Below are 26269 nucleotides of genomic sequence, written 5' to 3'. Positions count from 1 at the left end.
ACACCTTCTCCATACACATCAGTCAATTTCTTTCTGGCTTGAACAGCATTTTTACCCTTTCTGTAGTAAAACAGTAAGATATGTCGAAAATGCTGCTTATCGCTCTCCATATTTAAAAGGGCACCAACCAAAAACTACTGCGTAGAATTAATTGGAATTGAAAAAGAATACAATTAAATCCTCTGTCGGGAAAAAACGAAATGACTTTCCGAACAACCCTATATATATTAGTAGAAGAACTGATACTGTCATTTTGTAGATTATTTAAGTTAAGTTAAATTTAATGGAGTAGTTCTGCTACGAAGAATAGCACTTTGGAAAATTTAAAAAAAAAGTGCGAAATTGGACAACGCTTTATAGAAACACCAGCACCGTTACACAAAAACTGTATTATTAAAAGCTCTATTTATTAGATACATTTACGTATTTTTCCCGTTAAAGTGAAGGGAAGACCAATAAAAGTGGATACCTTCTGTGATAAGAATTTTATTAGCTCGTTGCTCACATTCTCAGAAAATGATACACGACTTGAGCTTGTTTGTTTACATAAGAAGCAGTAAATAAGCAAACAATGTAGGTACGTACTGAAAAGAGAACCCCTTTTAGTTAGAAAATTATTAGCAACTTAAAAAACACGGCGCAAAGGCTTCTGAAGTGTTTTATCCTCTTTCTTTATTTCGCCGTCGATGTAAAATGGAATGAAACTACGGTAAAAGTTCGTAAAGGGCTGACAATATCGATTCTATTTACGCGACACGTTTAAATAAGATGTTTAAATGTCTTCCACATTTTAGATTCTATTTACATTAGGTATCCAAGCAGCAAAAAATTTGTTACACAACGGATAAACTTGCAAATACCTAACCAAATCCTTTTTAATGCAGCTCGCTATACAGACAGGATTTTTAGGGTTTTCACTAAACGGTAAAAAACAGAACCTCATTATACTGCGATGTCAGGGTCGGATTTAGATTTCGTTAAATCAATTCCCTTCGATTTAGGATAGGAAATCTAGTTATCAAAGAACTACTGATAATATTTATATTCACATCAACAACGTCTTGAGTCTCCTTTTCATGAATCATTCGTTTTGATAGGTCGAAAGCATTCTTGACACTGTAAGCTGTTCGAGCGAGGTCTCACACTTGAATACATCATTCTGAATACCTAACAAATATTGAATCGCATTCAACCCTGCCATTTCGATTGATCTCCACGATTTGTGCCACTTATTCCCATTGCTTATGTGCCACCTACTATTAAAAACATGCTACAGAAAAAGACGCTAACCGTTTTGGTCCCCGTATCCATTGACAATTTTCTTGCCTACATCTACCCTTACAAAAACATTTTATCACTTTCGTATTTGTCACTAGGTGCAATGTCTTTTGATTGTGATTTATTTGAAATACTTGTATGCAAATAACAAAGCATTTTGTATTTCATTTGAAATACTTTTCCAAGTGTATTTTCTATTTGTAAAATGCAAAATACATTTTTGCCGTTAAAAATTGCCCACATTAGCCCTTGAAGGTATTAGAAGCTGAAAAAGCGGACAAAGAGACATTCCATGAATGCCTTCTATAGGGTTGTTCGGAAAGTCATTTCGTTTTTTTTTGTGGAAATGAAAGACAGTTTTCGTATAATAAACAAATACTTTATTAAATTATATATTGACCGTTCTGGTCCAACACCATTTGCCATCTTTCTGGTAGTAGCATAATTCCACGCTCATAAAATTTTTGGTGTTTGCTGGCAAAAAACTGATCGAGGAGGTTTTTGACCTCCTCATTTGAGGTGAAGGTTTTACCGTCTAAAAAATTTTGGAGTGACCGGAACAAATAATAATCCGATGGTGCCAGGTCTGGAGAATATGGTGGGTGTAGCATTGTATCCCATTCAAGCTGTAAAAGCTTTTGGCGAGTGACCAAACTTGTGTGAGGTCTCGCGTTGTCTTGGTGAAACACTACACCTTCCCTGTTGATTAGTTCTGACCTTTTCTGTTGAAGTGCATCATTCAGTTTGTCCAGCTGATGACAGTAGACTTCCGAATTAATCGTTGTGTTATCCGGTAAAAGCTCAAAAAAAAACGATTCCTTTAAAATCCCGCCAAACAGACAGCACCACCTTTTTTTGGTGAATATCGGCTTTGGAAATGGTTTGAGACGATACATCTTTTTTGCTCCATGACCTCTTGCGTTTGACGTTGTTGTATACAACCCATTTTTCGTCCCCAGTGATGATGCGCTTTAAAAACGGATCATTTTCGTGACGTTTGAGAAGCGAATCGCAGGCGTCAATGCGGCGACACAGGTTTCTCTCTGTGAGAACATGGGGAACCCATACATCGAGCTTCGAGGATAATCCCAGGCCTTTCAAGTGGTCATAAACTGTTGAATTTGATAAATTTAACCTCAATCCGATCTCACGTGTTGTTATTCGCCGGTTCACATCAACTAATGCCTTTATCGCGTCTTTATCAGCTTCAACCGGCCTTCCGGATCGAAATTTAGCGAACCAGTTCTGGCACTGGCGTACTGTCAACATACCTTCTCCATACACATCAGTCAATTTCTTTCTGGCTTGAACAGCATTTTTACCCTTTCTGTAGTAAAACAGTAAGATATGTCGAAAATGCTGCTTATGCTCTCCATATTTAAAAGGGCACCAACCAAAAACTACTGCGTAGAATTAATTGGAATTTTTCACACACAAGCCTTGCTATATGAGCTCTCAAAGCATATAAAAATTATACGGCTTAAATGTGAAGTTGGGTGCAAAAGAATACAATTAAATCCTCTATCGGGAAAAAACGAAATGACTTTCCGAACAACCCTATAATTCTTTAACTGAAGAAACTCCTTGGAAATTGATAATCTATAATATTGGATCGAAATTGTTTTCCGGATTCAATGTCATGGTCCACGAAATTTTGAAGTTCCAAATGGATATCAGCACCTGCCAAATCACCACTTATTGTACCTTTAGCAAAGAACTACGGAATTCTATAAATTACGACAAAGCAGCCAGCAAAACAATATCGAATTGATATACGTCAACTGAGTAAAACTGAAAACTACAAGATATTGTGGTGTGCTAATAAATGCGTATAATCCAAAATTCATAGGAAACGATTCGAAAAACTTCACGTATTAGATGTTTGTGTGAATTAGCCTTTAAATACACCGCTGATCTAGGCAATTTCAAAAGTGGTTATACCGAAATATCGCTTTAAAAATATAAGAAGAAAAAAAATGTAGTCTTTTTATTTACATTTTATGACCCTAAAAGGCGTACACTGCAAGTAGATAACCTAAAATCTCCGCGCGTACGCTGCAGTAAAATTAACCTGGGGAACATCGTAATATTTTTATAGCTTATATAGTATGGTTAACGCTGCGCTCGCGTCTTGGGACGAAATTCTTTTACAAGCAACTTTCAAAAGCCTTTAGGTATAATCTTCAGATTAGAAGCTACGCTGCGCCTTCCAAATTAATTTAACAACAATTTTCTACTCATTTCATACTAACATCGTTACATCGAGATCCAGGAATGAATTGCAATTCCACCGCTATTTCCACATAATTTGTATACAGGGTGGAAAAATAATATCTAATGAATAATGCTCAGTGTGTTTGTCAATCTTTCGGTAATCCGTGAACAAAACCACTTTTCGGTCAATAATTTAAAAAAAAAATGGAAAAGATATGAACAGGATAGTAGATAGTACCTGCAGGATTCTGGAGCTAACTCACGATTAAATATTAGACCTACATTTTTATCGTGTAATCAAGTGTAAAAAAAAAAAATGGGTGCGTGTACTTATGTACGCGCGTGAGAAGTTATACTTCTTTGGCATCATTAAATAAATATTCAACATTGATAATTTAATAATATTTAGTATTAATTATATTAAATAATGATATTTTAATTTATATCAATAAATAATACATAGGGATAACTAACCTCAATTATATTGGAGCACTTAAAAAAGTATTTTAGCACAATTTTTTCACTAATATTCACAAATAGTAAATAATATTAATCCAAATATTCAATTTAAATCACTACTGAATATATTTTATTGCCACATATATAATTCGCACTTGTATGAAAATAAAACACGTGTTGTGACTGTAAAAACTAAAACCATGTGGATAAATATTATAAATAAATATGAAAACAGTGATCAGAGGCGACAAGCGTACCAACATGCGCGACTAAGAGAGGTTTTATTTCTATTTCGTTGGTAGCTTTTTTCCGAGACTTAATGAATTCGGTTGAGTGGGCAACTTCATCCTGTTAATTTTGTGTTACAGTGATGCGCGCGCATCTTGAAATTTCACTCTCATCAGTTTTTCATAACGCGCCTAAAGAAGTATAACTTCAAAAAACGTGAGTGGGTCTAAATATGGTTTGTGATTGGTTGCATATATAAGTATTTATACGTAGGAACTATTCTGTTTATTAATTACTTTTATAATAATTTTGTAAACTCAAAAAAGGCATAACCGCCACAGTTCCTAAGATCGTAAAGTAGGGTTGGTTGACAACAAAGAAAAATTCATTTATAGAATTAACCCTAGTTGTGGGTACAAGAGCTCCAGGTTAAATAAGCCACTAAATCCTGTTTACTTTCTTGTTGAGGAAAACGCGTAACCATGTAAAGGTTATAAATTTCCGCAATGTTCCACATTCCGGCTTTAGAACGATATATGTACACTAATAAATTAAGTGTGCACGCTTAGATTTTCTTAGCAACATTTGTAAAATAGGTAGAAAGTAGAAATAAGTGATTTATTTGTTGGTGCGTGTTCACGTTTTTATCAACACGCACATATTATAGGGCCTGTAGAACAAAATGAGAAGTAATAAATTAGACGAAACACTTTCTAGACAGCCCCACGTTTTAACCGTTCACTTTGTCTTATTATTAACTTTACACCGTGTACTTCTTTATTGAATAATTAGTACAACAGCCAAGTGCGTAAATGGTTTAGTTCATTTCCTAATAAATGCCTCTGTACGGATCTTTGATTAAGAGCTGTCGGTGTTTTGAGTATTAAAAGTTCCACAAACGTTGCAGTTTGAATCACCACGACTAGAAACAACGAATATAGTCCTGGAATGTTTACAAATCGTCGACTTTATAAAAGGTAACCTTTATTAGAAACTCTGCCGCTCAATAAAACTTTGTAGAAATCAAAGAAAAAGAAAAGAAAACAGTAGTAATGTTTCACAAATATGTTTGTCTTTGTAATCTTATAGAAATTCTGTGAGGCATTACTAATGTTTTCTTTTTTTATTCCTTATAATAATAAGTTTTACAAATGTTGCACCGTCACTGACTTAAACTTTAAGTTATTAATGCATTTTCTGTCTATCAGAATTCTCAATTAGTAAAAGATACACTACTACCTTTATAACAATGGTCTTTGATTCAAAACCATTGCAGTTTTGGGTATTGTTTGATGGCCACCGGATAATTTTTGCGTCTAACGCTAGCGTCTTCAATATCAGGAGTAAAAGCTCCAAGTGACGGTGACGTCATGCGCAGACTTGAACGAATTTTAAACTCTTGCGTATCACATCTTCTTGGGTATTCTTTCCATCATGATTTGATGCGGCAAAGAACCGAAAACTATGAAACCTTAAAATAATGCTGCCGCTCGGAATATTAACTTTTAGAAAAGGTGTATTTGCATTCTTGCAAATAAACTGTGCGCACTCAATTACAAAAGGAGTTTGCCAAACAAATTTGTAGAATAGAGAACAATGAAATTACCATTATAAGGAATTTTGCCACTCCGTAGAACTTTGTTTTCATTTCTTAAACAAATAATTTCGTATTCATGCTGCATATAGTAGTGTAGAGAAAATGATCAAGGATAGTTCTAACGGGGGTGAGGGTGTGCTTTGTTTGTGGATTCCGCCTCCAGTGTACTACCGATTGCGGGTATGAGATTAAAAGCGACCATTTCCTACATTGTTGTTAGAGTAAACGTTACAAGAGCTTAGACGAAGGAAAATCACGGTACATCGTAGTAAGTCTTTCCCGTGATTGTGGTCCACAAAGGAAAATGCCGCTAATATATATTTAAAAGGACCGCAACATAACCAGGACAATATTTCACCAAAAGAGAAATCAATTGTGAAAAACAAACACAAAAAAGCAATTATCCAGATATTTTATCGTGGGTCCAAAATTCCGGATGGTTTTAATTAGCTAGTTTAAGCGTGACAATTCCTCGGCGAATTAATTAAAAAACTGTCCCTGAAACTTCACCGGTAAAAAGCTCTTTCTAATCGTCCGCAACCTGTTTGAACACAATTGTTTACTTTCGTTTCGATTGAAGTTTATTAGGAACGATATTGTGCTACTAAAAGCAATCCAATATAGTTCAATTAAAACATCACACGCAGGAAAATTAATGAAGGAAGACAAAAGCGTCTTCCTTTAAGATTCAATTGTATCCGTTTTAGACACTAATACCCCTAAAGGATAATCAGACCCTTCAATTCTACGTAAACAAGGAAATATTCCATCACCCTATTTAATTAACTTGTTATAAATACACTTGTAACATCTTCAGATGTGCATGTAATAAAAGTAAGTTTTAATGCGTTATTACTTCTTGTAAATAAAGTATTAACTAACTTATAACTGTACGATTAGAACAATAAATTTTTTGCATTTCTAGTTAGTAATTCAGGATCGAAAAATTAAAATGATGAACTTTCCCTCTAAAATGCTTAAAACAAATGAGGATGTTTTAAAAATTACATCTAAATAAATGGAGTTTACAGCTGTAAAGAATGGTCATATTTAAAAGTTTGAATCTTCTCTAGTTTCAAAAATTAATAACTTACACTATCAATAACTAATGATCTATTAAAGAAACTTGGCCGACCATGCTGTACCTGATTATTGTATGCGCTGATAACTCCAAAACTTAAAAAAAAGCACATTCTGTTACAAGAACGCTTTATTTATAAAAGAACCCTCTTATTATCTTCCTTACTAATAACGACTCATTAGTAAAGCTTACCGTTGATGTTGGTTTGCCTTTCGCAAACAAGAAATGCATTAACGCTGTTCGAGCAACAAATACTCCAGGAGAAAACATTAAATTGTACTTAAATGAACCAAGCAGAACCCAGCATTATGTAGTTACTTTTACGTGTACTCACTGTAATTTTAAAGAAGCTAAAAATGCTCAAAAATGTGGGGGTGAGATATATATATATCTATAGTAGGACCGAGTGGCATTGCCTAGAGGTTTAGACCATTGCTTAGCATTCGGGAAGAGGCCTGTTCGATTCTAGGTCAGTCTGCCTTGGTCCAAGATTTTCTGTGGTTTTCTTGGACCACTTAGGCAAATGCTGGGGCAGTAATATTCCACAGATAATCTTTCATTCTCTTCTGTCTTCATTTCGTCCGTCTCATCTTTCTCACTCGAATCACCACCCACCCATTCCCACGATTCCTGAAAGGAGGCTGATGATGGCCTTCCGCCCTACCTTCCAGCGTTATCCGGAAGGACTGCCCGCTCAAAAGCATTAGTGACTGATGGGAATGAAACACCCAAGTTTTATCTATAGTAGTATAGTTCATACAAAGAGCAACATGCAGTTACAGATTTGGAGCAGTAAGGATAGGGAGGTAATATTTTCTATATCTACATACAGATTAATTATTATCGGACTGAATGTTTGTTGTAATACCTTCTGGGTTAGTTGTTTGAATAGGATTTCAATTGTCAGAAACACTCGTCAAAAGGAAACTAGATTCAGTTAGGAAAACACAATAGGACCGTTCTTAACAAATAGGGAACGTTCTCGCTGTTAATTATTCCGTAAGGATAAGTTCAAATGTTGCTCCCATTCGCCCTGGTTGTTATTTATAGCACAGAATCTAATATCTCAATACGGTTGTAACCGCTTACAGGAAATATGTGCAACTGATATAGTTTCCAATCTTGCAGCATATGCAAGATTTGATACAGTTGGAACACAATAGACCTTGCATGATACAAAGGAACCTGACACTTAAACATTGTAACCGAACAATAGTCGACAAGTTCCTTCAGCAAAATGCCTCTAATTATTTCGTCGAGATAACAAATAATCATGACTGTTGCATTTACCGAATCCACTTTGCTATGTACAATTACATTCGTTAAAAACGAACAAGAAGGGCAACCCGTTATACATCTTAAAGAGAAATCAAGATTCATTGAAAGACTTCCTCTGGCGTATTGTGGGTTTCTGTTCCCATATTCACTTTCCTTGGACAGGACTGTAGATACAGAATGTCTTAAGAAATAACGAAAACCTGAGCTTTGAAACACAAACAGAAATATCTTACGCGATTAGTTAATTAAATACAATTTTAATTACGCGTATTTAATTAAGTCAATTGCCATAAAGCAATCTTTACTAATGACTTAGCGTTTGTATTTTTATTTCCAATAAATAGAAATACATTTTCATGCCTTCCTCTTGTAAACGAAATAAAATTAGGAAGAAGAGAAATCATTTGAAGAATTTTATTGATCAATTATTTTCAGCAATAAACTCGCCAGTATGAAGTAAAATCATGAAATTCGCACCGAATCATCGATCTGTCTTGATATCTAGAAATAACCTCGACGGGTGACGAAACCAATCTAATTTCCAAGACAGAAATACTTCTGACGCCGCTAAATTTAGAATACATCACGGCCCTATCAGCTTTCCGTACATAATAATTACTTTGATTTTGATAAATTATTTAAAACATGCCCGGGAATGACTTTGCAAACAAGCAACAATTAATTTCGAGTTTGTTGCGAAATTAATCATTTAACCTATGCAAATTTGTGTCAGGAGGTTACTTAAGGACTTTAAGGATTATGATTCAACCGTGGTAACAATTAGAGATAGTACGGGTTCTCGGTTTGGATACGGTACCCGGCGGATCCGGCAATTTTTGTTTTGGATCCGATTTCGTTAAGCAAGAATTAATATTTCGTTTGTTTAGTGTTTAAACACCTTGAGACGTTGGTAAGGGTGGTATTTAATAAAAAGCTCGCTAAAAGAAAGATATGAACCATTAATCGTAGTGGTTTTGCTGGATTAATGCTGGGTACACAGTTATCCGTTGCATCTCTACTAACAGTTTATAAAAAGAACTATTTCGGCAGCGTTTCAAGTATGTTCGGTTTTTTGATCTAGATTTCCTTCAGCTTTCTGTACATTTTCTATATTATTTGTAGCGTGATGATGTATTGCTTAAAACTTTTGCCAAAGTACACATTTTCTAGAAAAAAGGAATTTTAATAAAAAGGATTGGAGCTTCGGAAACAAACAAAACAAACTTTACGTTTTTGTACAATAATATTCGTTGGAAGGCGAGTCAAGTTTTAAGCAGTTTGTAACAAAATATGATGGATAATAATACCCTACGAAAAATAACTCGGGTTTTTGTTTAAGGAAAATAAGATTCATCCTTTATTTATTTAGGCTACCTTTTTTATTGCTTTCGACGTCTTACGTCAATTTCTTTTTCTTATATAACAAACAAATTCTATCAGATGCTCATATATGAAAAATGAACATTCTGTGTATGCATTAACAATTTCCCGTAGGCTTGTTCCCTTGCCGACTCAAAATAGCATAGTAATGCGTAACGCAAACGCGTAGGTTTGTCATAATAAGTACAAAGGAGATTTGGGTATTCTCCGATGTAGTTCATCTCATAAGGGAATGAGGGAAAACACAAAAAGAACGAAAGTCGCCTAAGAATAACAGCCGCTAGATCCCCAATGACTTCAAAATTGTTGCAAAAATGTCAGTTTATCTACCAAATTTTAGTATGCTTAGATTTGCAGATGATATAGCAGTATTAGCATTTAGCAAGGAGGACCTAGAGATAGCTTTAAATAAAATGGAAGCGGTACTGACAGATCAGTACTGTATGAAAATAAATAAAAGTAAAACTAAAATACTGGTATGCAAGGGAAGAAAAAGTAGGGAAAGAGCAAATATAAAGATAGTAGACGAAAAATTAGAAGAAGTGGCTGATGTTAGATACCTAGGAAGTCAGATAAGCGAGGATGGAAGGAGTAGTAGGGATATAAAGCAGAGGATAGCGCAGGGTTGTGTCGCCTTTAATAAAAAGAAGTCACTTCTATGCTCGCGAACGGTTAATTTAGAAATTCGAAAAAGGTTGTTAAAGGTGTATGTTTGGAGCACGGCGTTGTACGGGTGCGAAACATGGACAGTGGGAGCGGCGGAAAAGAAAAGGTTAGATGCGTTCGAAATGTGGTGTTATAGGCGGATGATGAGGATATCGTGGGTAGAAAAGGTTAGAAATGAAGAGATACTGGAAAGAATAGGAGAACAGAGGACTCTATGGAAGTCAATAAAAAATAGGCGAGATAGGTTGGTAGGACACCTTCTCAGGCATGAAGGTCTAGTCAGAGACATATTAGAGACAGAAACAGGAGTTAGGAGGGGTAGAGGTAGACCTAGATTAGATTACTGTTCGCAGATAGTTAAGGATGTGGGCTGTTCTAGTTTTAGAGAAATGCGAAGTTTAGCTCAGGATAGGAAAGAGTGGAGGTACGTGTCCAACCAGTCTTAGGACTGATGACCTTATGATGATGATGATGATGATCTACCAAAGGACTTATCAACATCGCCGAGAAAACTAAAAATTTTCTCTGAAAACTGTAAAATAATCAAAAATTCAAATGTTGACTTTTATGAAATAATTTACATTTAAACAACTAAATTCGTTCTAGGTGCAGCAAAAAATAATTCGAATTGTAATCAACTGAAACTAACGTAATAATTAGTGGAAACATTTACCGACAAAATATTTTTTAAATTTTAAGTTACTCATTGATGTCTACCACAAATCATGGTACGGTATCTTTTTCGCTTTTGTGTGGAAAACCGTAATTAATCCCGAAACTAATTGGCCATCAGGATTAGCTTTTACACGGGAAAAGGAACGTGCTTTTCAATTTTATGCTCCTAGTTTTGATTACAGTACATATTGCGCAATTTTGAATTAGTTTCGCAACATAGCTGAAGATATTTTTTCGTCATTCACTAATTTGAATAACGATTTGTATTTCACCCCCAGGGACTGCAGCTAATGAAAGTTTTTAAATGTCGCCTCTAAAAATAAATTCCATCTCATTTCAGGTGAGAATAAAAATTATTCAATCGTAAAATTATATACAGGGTGGCTCATTACCGATTGTACCGATACATATTAACAGTTATGGTTCAACCACGGCATTCGTCCATGTAATATTAAAAATATCGATTGAACTACAAAAGATAGAAGTTTAAAAGTATTGTAACTTACCTTTTCTCCGTATTCTCCTTCGACAGCAACTGTAGAGACATATTTCCACCCTAGGGCGCGTATTATTTCCACCATAGTTTGAGCTTGAAAGTTATCAGGTGGTACAACCCGACTAAAATATTCGAAACGAGATTTATCTGACAGCTCCGTGCTAGTAGAAGCGTAACTTATTTGGGGAATCTGAAATTTAAATTCAAACTGATAGCTGTCACATAACCGACTACTTGCACCTATCTACAACAGAATCTATTCGCAAGTAACAAAAACAAAGGACTTCGTCCAACAAAAATGACGAATAATCAATCGTTTGCAAATCTGCAATCTTTTGTTTTTTTACAATTGTAAAGATTCACTATAACCGGATAACATTCGAATAATTCCAACAATACCGTTCGCATTAGTGAATATGTGTGTGTATGTAATGAAAAACACGTATGCACAAGAAAAATTATTCGTTTTTCCGAACCAGTACAAATCTCGATTAAGCAGTTTTCTCCTAATATTAAACTCCCGGCAAGAACAAAAATAGAACGGAAAATATACATAATAAACTACAGGATTGCCCTGTAATCGTATGAAATTGTTCGTTCAAAAACCGAAATCGAATGGAAAAGCTGAACTCGGTTTTTCAAGTGAATATTAATCTGCGTATAATCCTGTTTCCGCACGTGTTCCTGTTTATTGATTGTATATATAGACGGTGCAAATTTGCTACAAATACTCATTATCTATTCTATACTATACACATTTTGTTTGGTTTCTGCTGATGCACATGTTGTTATTTTTAATTAATTATCAATCTATGTAGGGTTCAACGTACTTTTAGAATGAACAAAACAATAGACAATCGCACGGAACAAAAGGACTAATCTCTATACTGCATTAAAAACAAAAAATTGATATGTAACATCAACGTAATTAACCCACTTTCCTTTATCTATTTTCACAAGTGGCGCCTATCTATAGTACTACCTATACGATGATTGTAAAAATTACAGTTCAGTTATGATGTGCTTAAGAAAGCTTTCTTGAAGCTTATTCATTCTACCATGTAGATAGAACTCATTATATGCATCTGTATAATGTAACTATAACCTCCGTATAGGTATGCATATTTCAAGTACGTATTGTATGAAAATATTCTATTTATATTTGCTTCGAATAAGAATGGATAAATATTTTGAATAGGTTACGTAAAGAGGAGAGATATGATAATATGAAAAGTGCCCTGCGTCAGACGACAAAAACGTCTTGTCGCACTGAAATTTCCCGCAAAAGATATTTTGCAAAGTTTCTGGTAAACAATATTTTACTGATCAAACACGGAAATAGATGCGCGTAGTCATCAAATAGTCATTAGTAAAACCGATCCGGAATTACACAAAGTACGAGAACCCACAGGTAGACTATTCAATCCGGTAATTTGTACGTTAAAATTAAAACGGTTAAGGTAATTGGAAACAACTAACGAAAATAATTATGATAATTCGCTAGGCAACATTAGAGAAAATGCAAAGAAAATTAAATTTTTTGTCTCAACTCTGAATCGTGTTTATTACAAGTGAAAATTATTTTATCTGGGTGAGAAGCTGACTTTAATAACACTTAATGGTACCAAAGGATGCTATGTAATCGCCTAAATCTTAATGGTACATAAATTTTAAGTTCAATTGTCTTAAAGTAAAATGATTACCTTAAAGAGCCGAAGGATGTTAGCTACCATAATGGACACGACGCTGAAGGAAGCACCAATAACCGCAGTAACTGGTTTATGGGGTACATAAACCGGCGGTTTTCCTGAATCACACTTGTATTCCGACATGTCCTGTAATAAATTTTCTAAATTAGAACTTCGTTTCAACTGAGATAGCATCAGCTCAGTACATTTAAATAACGAATAACTAACATTAAATTTATTATTATCTACGTAGAACATTAGAATGGTTGAAATTATTTATTTTTATTGTCAGCGGTCATAAAATTTGTTGTTTGAACTAAAGGAAATAAGTAGCTAATAGGTGTATCATGCAAAGAAGTAAAGATAACGATCAAACTCGAACTATTTTACTTTGAATTTCATGCTTTTTGTTCCATAAGAATACAAAAAGAAAAGAAATGCACAAATAAAACTAAAAAATCATAAATTAACAGCAAAAAAGACTACTACATCGGTTGATAATAGAGTCCATGTAAGTATGTTTAAATGAAGAAGGCAATGTCGAGTATTGGTGCAAGCGGACAACGAGTTGTTCTTTATTTATTTTGAACTGAGTTTACCCTCAAGCTACCCCAAGAGATGTTTCCCATCAAAAAAGGGCAAAGAACGAGAAATTAAACTTTCAATAAACTTAAGTTTACCGTTGGACAAGTGCAATGGAAGAAAATAGGAAGTAAATGTCAAGTACAGCGTTCCACCGATACGACGGCCAAGTAAAATTGCCTTTCCACAAATATTTAGATAAAATATCGACAAATTCTAAAAGAAAATTTCACGTTGATGAGCTTCTTGGTTGTTCGTTCTAAATTAGTAGTATCGGGTGAACAACTTTTAATTAAGTTAGTTTACGAAACAATTTGTTCCGCAAAATTGCACGTAGTAATGTGTCACTCACTGTCTAATACTGTTCTTAGATTTTGCATCAGTCACATTTCACTGGATTTAAAAAAAGTCGAACATCTTAACAATTGAACTTGCTGAGGTTTTACTGTTATGAAAAAATCGTAGAGGTCCTCGCAGTTGTGAAAATTACAACCCCAGGCACGGCTTAGACGGCGCCAAAAACAAAAAAATGCAAAAAGAAAAGTCGTAAATGATTCACGGAATTGAATAGACGGCCTCCCGTCTATGGTACAAAACGTTATATCTGGTCGTTGATAGACCATTTTTTACCATGACCTTTTTCTTATTATAAGGTCAAATTTCCGTTCCGTTATTTGCATATATATAAAATAGATATAGATACACAAACCCAAATCGATTTTGAAATATTTCCTTTAATAGTAACGATTTATTTCCCACAGTTTGCCTAAATATTCATATCTTCTGCCTTAAGGTAAAAAAGCTATAAACTTATATGTCTACAAGCGTTTCTGTTTTCAGATTAAATCTTTCTTACGGCTTCCTCAAGGATATTAAGTATAAAGTACTCTCATAAAGCCCGAAAATGTTAAAATAAAGTTCAAAAGATTCATAAATCAGTCACAAAATCAGCACTATTCGTTTTTATGCACGCTTTTAAATAAATTTTATTCCTATGTCATCAAATTCTGCCATTTTCGGGACAGATTTACAGTTTACAATAACAAATTGCGATATTTTCTCTTCAAATTGAATTTCTAATTCATTCTCAACAATACAAAGGTAATCACACCGATTGAACATTAAATCGTAACATCATTGGCAATGGCTGTGAAAAACGCTCTGAGTAAAACATGTGCACATGAATGGAGCGAACTAGTCGTTGTTGAAATTCAAAATAGACATGAAATAAACTTGAAGCTTATGCCATTTCGCTAAAATGAAAATAACCTGAATTAGAAAGGTGTCATGTACAGCAAAACTGAAAAAGATTTTCACAACTGATTGACCGAATCTTCACATTCTCCAAAATGTTTCATTTTATATTCTTTTTCAACCTTCGATAAAACGTGTTCTAAATCGAAACCTTAAATAAAGAAAATGCATAGATTTCCCGTCAATAAACAATAAAATAATTAAATAAAATAATTCGAAGTGGTCTGTATTCTGTCGAAACTGCCAGACGCGGGTCGCGATTTCGATCTTTTTGGATCTCATCAGCGCGTCGCAGGCAGCTCCGAACTTTTACCTGTTGTCTTAACAGTGCGTTTCAGAAAATACTACAAACGGCACAGTAAACGCCATCTGTAGGACGATGCTACATTTTAGGATTACGTATTTTTCAACAAGGTCCACTTGTGTGGATATCTACTTGCTGAAAACGAATCCTGGTGTAGCCAACCTCAACGTGATAGGCACGTTAGCTTAATCGAATAAAATAATTCGAAGTGGCCTGTATTCTGTCGAAACTGCCAGACGCGGATCGCGATTTCGATTTTTATGGATCTCATCAGCGCGCCGCAGGCAGCTCCGACAGAACACAGACCAACATTTACCTGTTGTCTTAACAGTGCGTTCAAGAAAATTTCAATAAAATAGTTAATAATGTTTTGTAACTTGTGAAGAAGTCACAATGTAGCGAAACGTTTGTTATGTTAACTAACAATAGAATTACGTATTTTAATTTTAAATGTAGACTGAATTTCCAACAAGTAAAAATGTGTTCATATATGTGGCAATATACAGTCAGATAAATTTTTATCTTTAGCTATTCTAATCACGCTTGGTCACAAAAAATTCAAATTTGGGTCAAATGTCCAGATTAGGTAGGTAATTGTTTTATGGTTCTGGGCGAAACGTTTTAATTGTTATCGGCAAGCATCGCCTAAAAGTAAATTAGATTTTCATGCAAATAAGATTTTATGTTCTACTACTTTTTACAATTCGCACAAGTTGAATGAGAATTTAACGCTCCGAAAGGGTTTACTTGGGGGAATTTTAATCCCGGTCTCACCCCCATACAGGTATTGTATTTCTGTTTTCTTAGTTTCGCATGACGGTTTCGTATTTCTGGCTCTGTTAAAAGTGTTTTCACTTTTCCTCTGATATCTAATTAAGGGGACACTTGGCCCATTTCGTCCACTATGTGAAACTCGAAAGGGAATTTTAAGAAAAGTTGAGTAGAACATTTTTCAACTTTGACATCAACTTCTTTTTACTGCGCGACAGCCAAACGAAACGTTATTTTCACTTCCATTAAAACTTTTTAACTTAAAATTAGACACCTAAATGGTTTCTTATGGCTTTCTATAATCGAACCAATTATACCTGCATATGATATATCGCAAACAGAAATAAATTCGAGGCAAAAAGAACAAAATTTTCTGCGAGAAAAACATTCTTCTGATTATTATTCAAACCATTAGGTGATTTTACAATTAATATCTGTCTAAAACGAAGTTGTAATAAAGACAAGCCAAAAGGCACAAGAATACTTCAAAATCGATCGATGTCTAAATGGTTTTCCACTCTATGCACAAGCGGTAATGTTGCATTAAATCAAATCAGAAGATTAACCATTAGAATAGTTGTGGAAAAATGCTAACTCATCTCGGACAGAAAAGACACACCAATCAAATCTGTAAACCGAATAAAATATATTAATAATACTTTGTGCAATAAAACTTTTTTATTCTTAGTTTTTAAATAAACAGGCTATCAACTGGCTGGTTTTTCACCAACTGCCACATCTCCTTTGTGTCAATTATTTTAACGAGCCAACGACATTGAAGTGCTTGGTCCTTTTCAAGGATTATATTAGAGATACACATTAATGTTTCGGAATCCCCGGCCCGTTTATATAATCATCGGCGACACTTGTACTACGTTATATTTTGATATAACGAAGCTTATTACAAATTTGAAATTAAAAAGAAAACTTAAGCGCTTGCTCGCTTTATTTTCTGTGAGAAAATGGTTCATAAAAAGAGAAACATAAAATTATATTTAATCCGTAGAATTATTGGACTTATTCCGACCACTTTTCCTGACCTATCAATTCAGTTTATTGTACATTTATCCAGAGTACACAGTGCGTTATATAGAAGTCCATTATCTAGCCAAAGAATTTCGTTTTTCTGAGGCGCCTCCTGATCGATGTAACTTTTGAGGCGATGACAGATGTGACACGTTCGACACGATCCAATTCTCCTCGATACTCGCTTGAAGAATAAGACAGAAATATTTCCGCAAACAACAAGTTATCTAACAATTTCAAAACTAATTAACAATACTTACCGCGGCAGTTATAATTCTCCTGTCTCTTTTCACCTTGTTCGCTTAATTTTATTACCCTACTTAATCATCTGCATCTGGTGACACCTTCTGTCCACATATTCATTGAAAACTAAGCGTTAGTGTTTAATTGAAACATTATTTAATAATTAATATCAAAAATTGTTAGCTTCAGCGAGAAAACTATACCTATTAGACAAAGCTTCTATGAAAGATATCAAAAAATTTAAGTGAGAGAGCAACTGCAATCTTCATGATGATACTGCCACCGGTTAATAATAATTAAATCGGCAATAAATTAATTCGTAAAATCTCCGATCGAAATTGAATATACAGCAAGTAGTTTTTGGTATCTTACATTGCCTCTTCCCCATCGAAATTGAATTAATTACATCGAATAAGTAACGAAGAATAATTCAAAGGAATAAATTGAGTTTAATCTACTTAATAATGAACATTTGAACACAAACGAAGTAGATTAGACATTTAACAAGGAATATAAATGTAAATTTGCCTAGCTATAAACATTTAAATTAATCATCAAACATAAAAAGCTATCGCACAACCGTTAAAGCAGAAGTGAGATGTAACATTTAAAATCATTTTTGCGATATCTACAACGTCTGGACGTACAATTAAAAGGTATGACATTCCCCAGGAACAGTATTTTCTCTGGGTAAAAGGTACCTACCCTATGTCCTTTTGTACAAAATTTCATGATGATCGATTGAGTAGTTAAGGGGTGAAATCGTAATAAACAAACTAATATTCGCATAATTTATAATATTACTTAGTATATTTACGTTAACGATTTTGTTCGGCCGCATTTTGCACTTAAAAGTCAGTTTGCGAGACGCCAGCAACTAAATTTTGGCAAAGGAGCTATACCTTTGATAGAATCTTATTCAAAATAGGTAGCTTCCCGGAGGACCCGCGGGAATTACTACGTCAGCAGCAGTTCTCGAGAATGTGACACCCTTATTTGAAATGATAAACGATTACAATCGACTATCCATTCTAACAAATGATAAAGAACAAGCTCAGCATTGAACTCATGATAATGTATAAGAAATAAATATTTTTCCCGGCGCCTTCGCCATTTTTATAAAAATTTAACATATAAGTGAAGTATCATTAATTCCTTCAAACAACTAAATAAAATAATAGGGTTTTGCGAGTAAATTGTATTGCCTGATTTCTGGACCATTAAACAAAAATACGTTCTAAAACATTCAACGCCGAGCGATTTGTGTACCTTTGGAAAATGCGAAACTTTGTAAAGACCAGAGAAGGATATACTAAGTAACGATTTCTCTGACTAAAGCCGCGCTCGGATTAATCAATTTAATAAAACTTACAACACGTTTCCAATCCACTTTTCAATTTAGAATGGAGTTTGAACATCATTAACCCCGTTGAGGTAAAGTGCGAAATGTTTGTCGACTGCAAAACACAAGGTGGTTTCTCAGGAATCCATTTTCCCACTTTCATCCCAGGATTAATTGTACAACCCATAGCACCGCGAAATGGTACAAAGCATTGAGAAATTATAGTTCTTTGTTGCCTACTGTTTTTGATCGTATTATACTACCTGGTGTATATAGTAAGGTATAATTGAAATTCTTTTATGCTTGACTAACCGCAGATTTCTGCCGTTGGCAGGAACGAACTCCACTGCTTTCTACCAAAACCTATACATCACATCCACTTGCTTTATTTCCTAACTTAATAATAATTTTATAAATTCCTCTTTCGGTAGGAGGTTTAGAACCGAAACAAAAGCGACAATTACCCACAAACACGTTTGTTGCAATCTACATTTATTAATTGCTTGGTGTTTTTTTAAAAACTACATTTCGGGATAAATACATCTTTTAAAATAATTCGAAGTGATCTGTATTCTGTCGAAACTGCCAGACGGGGATCGCGATTTCGATCTTTTTTGGATCTCATCAGCGCGTCGCAGGTAGCTCCGAAAGAACACAGACCGACTTTTACCTGCTGTCTTAAGAGTGCGTTTTAGAAAATACTACAAATGGCGCAGTAAACGCCATCTGTAGCACGATGCTACATTAGCTAACGTTAGCTAACGTGCCTATCACGTTGAGGTTGGCTACGCCGGGATTCGTTTTCAGCAAGTAGATATCCACACAAGGAGCATACGTAATCCTAAAATGTAGCATCGTGCTACAGATGGCGTTTACTGCGCCATTTGTAGTATTTTCTAAATAAATCTTTGTTCTAATTTCCTCTACCAGCAAACAAGTTACAAGAAAGAAAAACACTTCCTTTCTGGCAGAAATCAAAAGGTTCCTGTCAGTTATTTGGACCTTTTATTTGAATTGCAATCCGATAAGGATAATAGATTCCCCAAAAACATTAGCCGAGACAGTTGAGCCATATTTTGCTTGCTAAAGTAACATTTCATCCGCTGACGAAATAGAATTGAATATACACAACATAAAATTTACATGAGAAAGAAAAGAAGGGATGAATACCGAAACTTTCTCGAAATATACTTCGTGAAGAGAAACCATATACTACAGACATTAGATAAATATAAAACTATAGATACAGTAGAATATGAAGAAATCTAAATTTATTGTACTGGCCTGTTAATGTCAACTTAGAGGTTCTTTGTGACTTCTCGCCCGCAAATTATTGTAATGTTAATCTTTAGAGTTTATAAATAATTAATTAAGGAATGAAATTAGTAATTCATGCATTCTAAAAGAAGATCAACAGTGCCTTTATTTCAGCAAAAATAAAAGAGTATTCTGGTTTAGTGGTGAATGCTTTCAGAAAATTGACATTTAAATTTCGTTAGCAATTCCACGTTTTTTTTTATCTCACTACCGTTCCTAATCCTACATATATATATATATATATCGGTTGAAGTTAGTTCAGCAAAAAGCATTTAGAACACAGAAACGAAAAAATTCAGACACGATAAAAAATTAACAGCCTACAACACTCTATTTCCTTGTTCTTCTTCAGTTTGTTTGCCAACGTAATTACAAAGATAAAAAGGGAATAAACCTTTGAAACTTGATGCAGAGTTTTTGTCCAAGTGATAATATCTTCGTAAAACCACCTGCGAGACCATCAAACAGCAAATAAATATTGCAATTTTCAAGAATCACAAACTTCCTTTTTAATTTACAATTCTACGAAGAATACCAATATTTACTTTTGAAACAATTAGGAAGTTTAATAAACAACATTATTTTCATCTCGTCTCGTTCAGGGAAAGTTTTTGTTGTTCTAAAGTAATGAAATTTCTTGCTACTAATGGTATAAGTAATTTGTAAACTGATTGATTTTAGAGGAAATAAAATTCTTAAAGTTATTACTTAGTTGGCATTTCAAAGGAGAAGAAAATATAAGAAGCATCTAGTAGTTTCCACTTTAAGATCGTATAAGTTGAAAACAAAATTAAAAAGGCTGCCAAAGTTCAAACCAGAAATTTCTTACCAAGTAAGTACTACAGCAAAATAAATTTAATGAAAAACTTTTTAATATAATTTAAATTAAAGCGAATGCAACGTATTATATTCTGGTAATGACTTCTAAACAAAATTTGATTAAACCATTTGTTGTTTAAGCTTAAATTGATTTCATCAAGAAATTTTTCTAAAGGTAGTTTAGTTCCGGAGGTAACATTAAGGCGATTTATAACTTAAACCCTTTCATTTTCATGAACATTTTAAAATTATTCATACGTTAGTTTCATAATAAGAACTAACTCGACAAACTACTGCAAAACTCTTCGTAAGTAATTAAAATCGCTTTGGTACTTGGAATTCTTCTAATAAATTCTTTATCATATCTGATAAGGGAAATTCCTGATTCTAAAATAAGGAAAATAACATTGCTGGAGAATGTTAACATATGTCACCAGACCAAATCGTTTAAGATTAGCCGAAATATTCACGAAATAGAAGGTTATTGTCATCAATGAACAGTTAATCCATGCGGATGTTCAAAGGAAACTTGGAAAATTTTAGAAAGCAGCTTATTTTTATCCTTGTTAGTAATAGAAGAAGGATGAGGTGTATCGACCAGTCAGGAAAAACAGCAACGGATGCTAAATTCTGCGTCCGAAAAAAAATAAAACAAGCGTACAAAATTAACAATTCATTTCAGCAGTTTTTAGTTTTACATGTTGCAAACGAAAAATTAGCTTTGTTCTCTGAAATAATTGAAATGCATGAACCGAAATTAAAAAATGTCAAAACTCGTGCACTTGAAATTTAAATTACTCGATAGCGAATAAAATTAGTCAGTTTTTTACAACATGAGATGAACCATTTTACATTACATATGAATTTAACGCGATCGAAACGCCAAACGTTTTCATTTCTCTGAAATACACATTATTTTCGATGCATGTTTCTGATGACGTCTATTACCATATATATAGAATGTTTTTCCATCAAGAACCCTATTTTATGCAAAATGCTGCATCAAAACTACCCAACTCGCAAATTAAAACGAATATTATTTAGGAGTGCACTTTCAAAAATTAATATACTTTGAGAGCCACTACTACAACGGCGGAAGAAGAAAACCGTCAACGTTGAGAGAATCATTTTTCACTATTACATTTATCAATTATTTTCACACTTCCTCTAAAAGATCCATTATCTCCTAAACAATTTGCTTCTTCGTTTATAGTCCGCTGTTCCATTTGTCATCTTTCATGTTTGACAGGCACCTCATGGGAGTGCTGCATATCGTGGTTACATTACCACTTTATTTAAACTTTGCAATAAATCATGCGATAACATTTTTCATAAAGGTTTTCTTGTGCCATGAGCTTTTCAAACAAGAAAACTCGGTGTTGTTTGCAATATATCAAAATTCGCGTTCGCGGCAGTGCGGATTATATGCATATATATATATATATATATATATATACATATGTACGTAAAAGAAAGACTTAATTTGAATTATCACAATTTCAAATTAAAAATCTTTCCATGTTTCGTGGAAGTTATTTAAGAAAATGTAAACCGACGGAACGTGATGGGAAAGCTCGGTAATGCCGCGCTGAGAATGGACACAATTTAAATAAAAAAAGGTAGATTGTATTTCATTTTGGAATAAATATTCCCGAATAATTAACTTTCTCCCCCATTAAAATCATAACTAAAATTACCGAAAATGGCAATAACGTTTTTAGCTGTTATTGAAACGGTAAGTCATTAAAAATTTAATAACTTCCTTTAAAGAATTCGCATAATAAATTCCGAACCTACAAAGAGCATTTTAAACAACTGTTAGATGTATAAATAGGCATTTTGTAAAAAAAATGTTTTATATGGACGAAAGCTCCTAATGAAACCGTTTAGTACCTATGTATTTTCTTGACGGTGTTACCATTTCAGAGAAAAGCTTAATCAACCTGTCTCCAGGTATTAAAGCACTCAGGGTGTAAATTTTAAATATTAAAAGGGATTTTCTTCGCCCTTTGGCTAAACTTTTAACTTCTTGCTGTTTCACGAGCCTATTTAAGTTGAACTACTCGTAATCATGTTAATGAATGAAAGCATTTATTATAAATAGAAAGTTCACCGAGTTTTCAAGTTTGACAATAAACATGTTAAAATAATATCTAAATATACCAACAATAAGTTAGTTGAAATAGTTTTTATCTATAATAATGAAATTGCTAGATGCTAAATTATTACAAACAAAGGGTGAACAAATATAAGATGATTAAAATGCGTATGTTCTTGTTACAAGCTGCGATTTCTTGTTCTAAAAGCGATAAAAAGTGCAAATAATAAGGGATAAAACGCTAAGACATGTACTACATTTGAATCTTGCCTGGTTCATATAAGAGCGAACAAATTCCATGGATTGCTCGAGTGCGTAAGTGTCACTGCTGCAAGAGTCAATTATTAGTGCACCAAGACTAACGTTGGGCAAAAGAGTGGTGCTGTTGTTGATTTCTTCGAGGGCAAAGAGCATAGCTTCTAGTCTTTGCATTCCCTTTTCCTCTTTAACAGCCCCGCATGGGTAATCTGGAGGCCAAGATACCTGTTCGTGCATCGGGAATATGCCCCCGAAAATAATGTCACCGGTTATTCTTATCAACTTCCTCTCGACCTCCGCATTTCCATATACTGACATGAACGTAAGCGTAAGAATTATTCCTACTCTCATCATCATCGTCATGTCTTCTTTCGGTCTCTTCTTTAGTTTGTCAAAACTTTTCGGAGTAGGAAAAAGTTATCGGACTCCAGTTTGGTTTTGTTCAAAAGACATTGTGAGATTGGTCTGATCAGATTTTTCTGAATGAAACTGTCCACGAATTTGGCTATCATGTTTTGGAAAAAAAAGTTCAAGACAAAATTTAATGATTCGTGGTGCAACGGACTGACTTTGGAAATTTGTATCAAGTCGACGTATACATTTCGCGTATTTTGGAGCTCACCGTGAGCCATAGTAAACTAGTTGTTCTTCAAAGTGAATTGGATATTTAGAGGGCTATCCGGCACCTGCGTAAAGCGCCCTCCTGTTGTCATAGAGATGGTCTGAGAGTTCCGACGCCACCATCCTACGACGTCGCACATACATCTATATATATTTACGTATATGCCCTTCTGCTAAATTTTCGAAAAAGTTGCAACAACTACAAGAAATCACTTCCGCACACTTAGCAAATACAAACGTCTTTCTGCCAAGTGGACGCTAAGGGGTAACAAACGCCGGGAAAACTCTTTAACTGGTTCGAAATTTTCCAGCGAAATGCGCTCGACTGCAACAAACCAAATTGTTCATCTGCAAGTATCTTCCAATTCGAACTAATAAGACCAATCAATTTTTAAATCAAAATAAAACCAATTATTATACACAAATATAAATGTAGATAATAATTTGTCATTCAGTCTACACAGGCCTGGCCCCTTTGTTGATAACTGATTTCCTAATAATTTTTGCATGTACTGATAGTGAGAACATTAGCAAATTAATATTTATGAACTGTATAAGTCGATAAATCGTCTACCAAATCGAAGAGAGTTGATGTAATATCTCGTTATGACAGTATGAGTCCATCTAGCAGCTTGTCCAAGTGAATTTGTTTAAAAATTTTGCGTTCTTAATTTATTACTGAATTAAAATAGAGTTTGTTGAACCGTTTCTTTGGTATTTAATTTATTCTTGTTGCAAATAGCTTTTTTAATTTAGACATGAAACATCAAAAGGTAGATTAATATTATTTTCTTCCATTTTCCGTCGAGTCCATAAATATGAAATGTTTTTCACTTAAATTAGTACTTCAATTTTCTGATTTGATTACGGAAATACTTTTTTTATTCCAGTTATTAATCAGTTCTAAATTTAGCAAACAAAGACTTTATGTCAAATTCCTTCGAAATGAAGATAATAACCATTCATTTTTAAACCAGGAGGAAGAGGATAATTTGAGAAAATCTGAAATGTGTTAGCTAACAAGAAAAACGAATACTTGAATTTTATTTGTTGTTTGAACCTGACGTAGATAACAAGATCCTCGAGCTTTTTTCTCAGCCGATCCTTTGAGATTTAATTTACTCCCAATGAAACGAAAATCTTCTTGAAAAACGGAGACATTACAGGTGGAAACTACACAAACGTAAAAAGTTTAAATGCTCATTTTGCTAACATTACGTGTAAATATAAAGTAAAAGAAAGTCGATTCGTTGAAGGGATGAACTTAGACAGTTTCTCATTCATCTTTTTGTTTCAATCACTTTGACTTTTATGGCTAAAAGAAGTTGAATTTAGGAAAATTTATATACGTCTCATGAAAAGATTGTCACTCAAGAAAAACGAGAAATAAACGAGATTATTCTAAATATGGATACACAAATAGCTACCAGAAAATTTATATTAAAAATTACTTTCATACAGCAAACACTCGAAAAAGATGTTTATATCTAGAAGAGTTTTTAAAAGGTAATTGTAAAAGATTGTCCTTGCTGACTTGAAGCTCTCAAAACGGCTACCTAGAGGCTATAATTTACTAAGGACTACAAAGGTATTTCCAGCAGTATTCAACGAAGTATTTTATACCGTTATCACTCGTTTTTTTTTTTCAGGTTGCCTCCCCAAAAAAGATTTATTGGTTAAGGTCCTTTGAAGGAACCTCTTATATAGCGAATTAAAACGAACGCTTACCCAACGGTACAAATGTTTTGTAAAAAGAAGAAACAAACAATAAAATCACATAGCAGCTACAATTTTATTTTGTTTATATTCACAAAAGGATTTAAGTACATAAAAAAATTACTTTATTTTAATAACAGTCTAAAATCTTCACCTTTTAAAATTTCATTTAAACAGAAACAATCCATCTACATGTAATATATGTGAGACCAAACATTCATTTGTAGAAGAACATTTTATATTAAACCAGTTAATAGACAAACCGGACTTTATTTGACAGTAACACAGGTGCGTTCAAATCATAAGGATTATAAAGGATACAAGTTTCCTCGAGTATTTATATTAATATTACACAAGGGGGGTACGAATGAAACAGTTAATTAGTCAATAACGTCTATCAATGTGTCTATTTAGTTTTAGAAATCCTAATTATGTATTTACACAGGATTTAACTCGATAACCAAAATTAATTTCGACCGACAAAACTTTTTAAATAATTTTGCGCATTGTTGGCTGCATAAAGAAGGCGATACTAAAATATTTATTTAATTCATCATGGAGCTATGTGGAAAATACGCTAAAAAGAAAAGAATTGTTTTATATTTTGGAATAATGATGGGCAATCAACCGGGTCCCATATACCGCTTATACATACGTATGTCGCACATACATACATTGCCCTATATACGAGGGTGGATTGATAAGTTTCCGGCCTAACCAAGAGATGACGCCACTAGGCCTACCTTGAGGTGACATTCTATAGTACCATCCTTGGATAGCTTGTAGCTATAGTTTCAGCCCGATCTCCTTGCTAGTGTAGGTTTGACAGCACGCTGAACAAGACGCCTCTGTGGTTTTCGTAAAAATGGAAAAGCAGG

The 26269-nt window shown here is 34.0% G+C and overlaps 1 protein-coding gene across 3 annotated transcripts in view; it reads right to left on the bottom strand.

Annotated features, from left to right (window-relative positions):
* Positions 1 to 26269, bottom strand: part of LOC108741271 (metabotropic glutamate receptor 7-like) — a 75394-nt gene that overhangs the window by 41741 nt on the left and 7384 nt on the right. For 2 of the 3 annotated variants that reach the window (XM_018476013.2, XM_018476012.2), the window contains exons 2-3: positions 13056 to 13187; positions 11363 to 11542 (exon numbers count right to left, since the gene is read on the bottom strand). In XM_018476013.2, coding sequence (XP_018331515.1) covers positions 11363 to 11542; positions 13056 to 13184 — 309 coding nt within the window. In that variant the 5' untranslated portion in view covers positions 13185 to 13187. Of the gene's footprint in view, positions 1 to 11362; positions 11543 to 13055; positions 13188 to 23066; positions 23630 to 26269 lie in introns of those variants that run through there. The other variant, XM_018476014.1, reaches the window with a different exon arrangement.

Source organism: Agrilus planipennis, unplaced genomic scaffold, assembly GCF_000699045.2.
Source record: "Agrilus planipennis isolate EAB-ADULT unplaced genomic scaffold, Apla_2.0 scaffold199, whole genome shotgun sequence".
In the NCBI taxonomy this organism is placed as follows: Eukaryota; Metazoa; Arthropoda; class Insecta; order Coleoptera; family Buprestidae; genus Agrilus; species Agrilus planipennis.
Note: the sequence above shows the minus strand (reverse complement) of the source record. Positions and strands in the feature narration are given on the sequence as shown.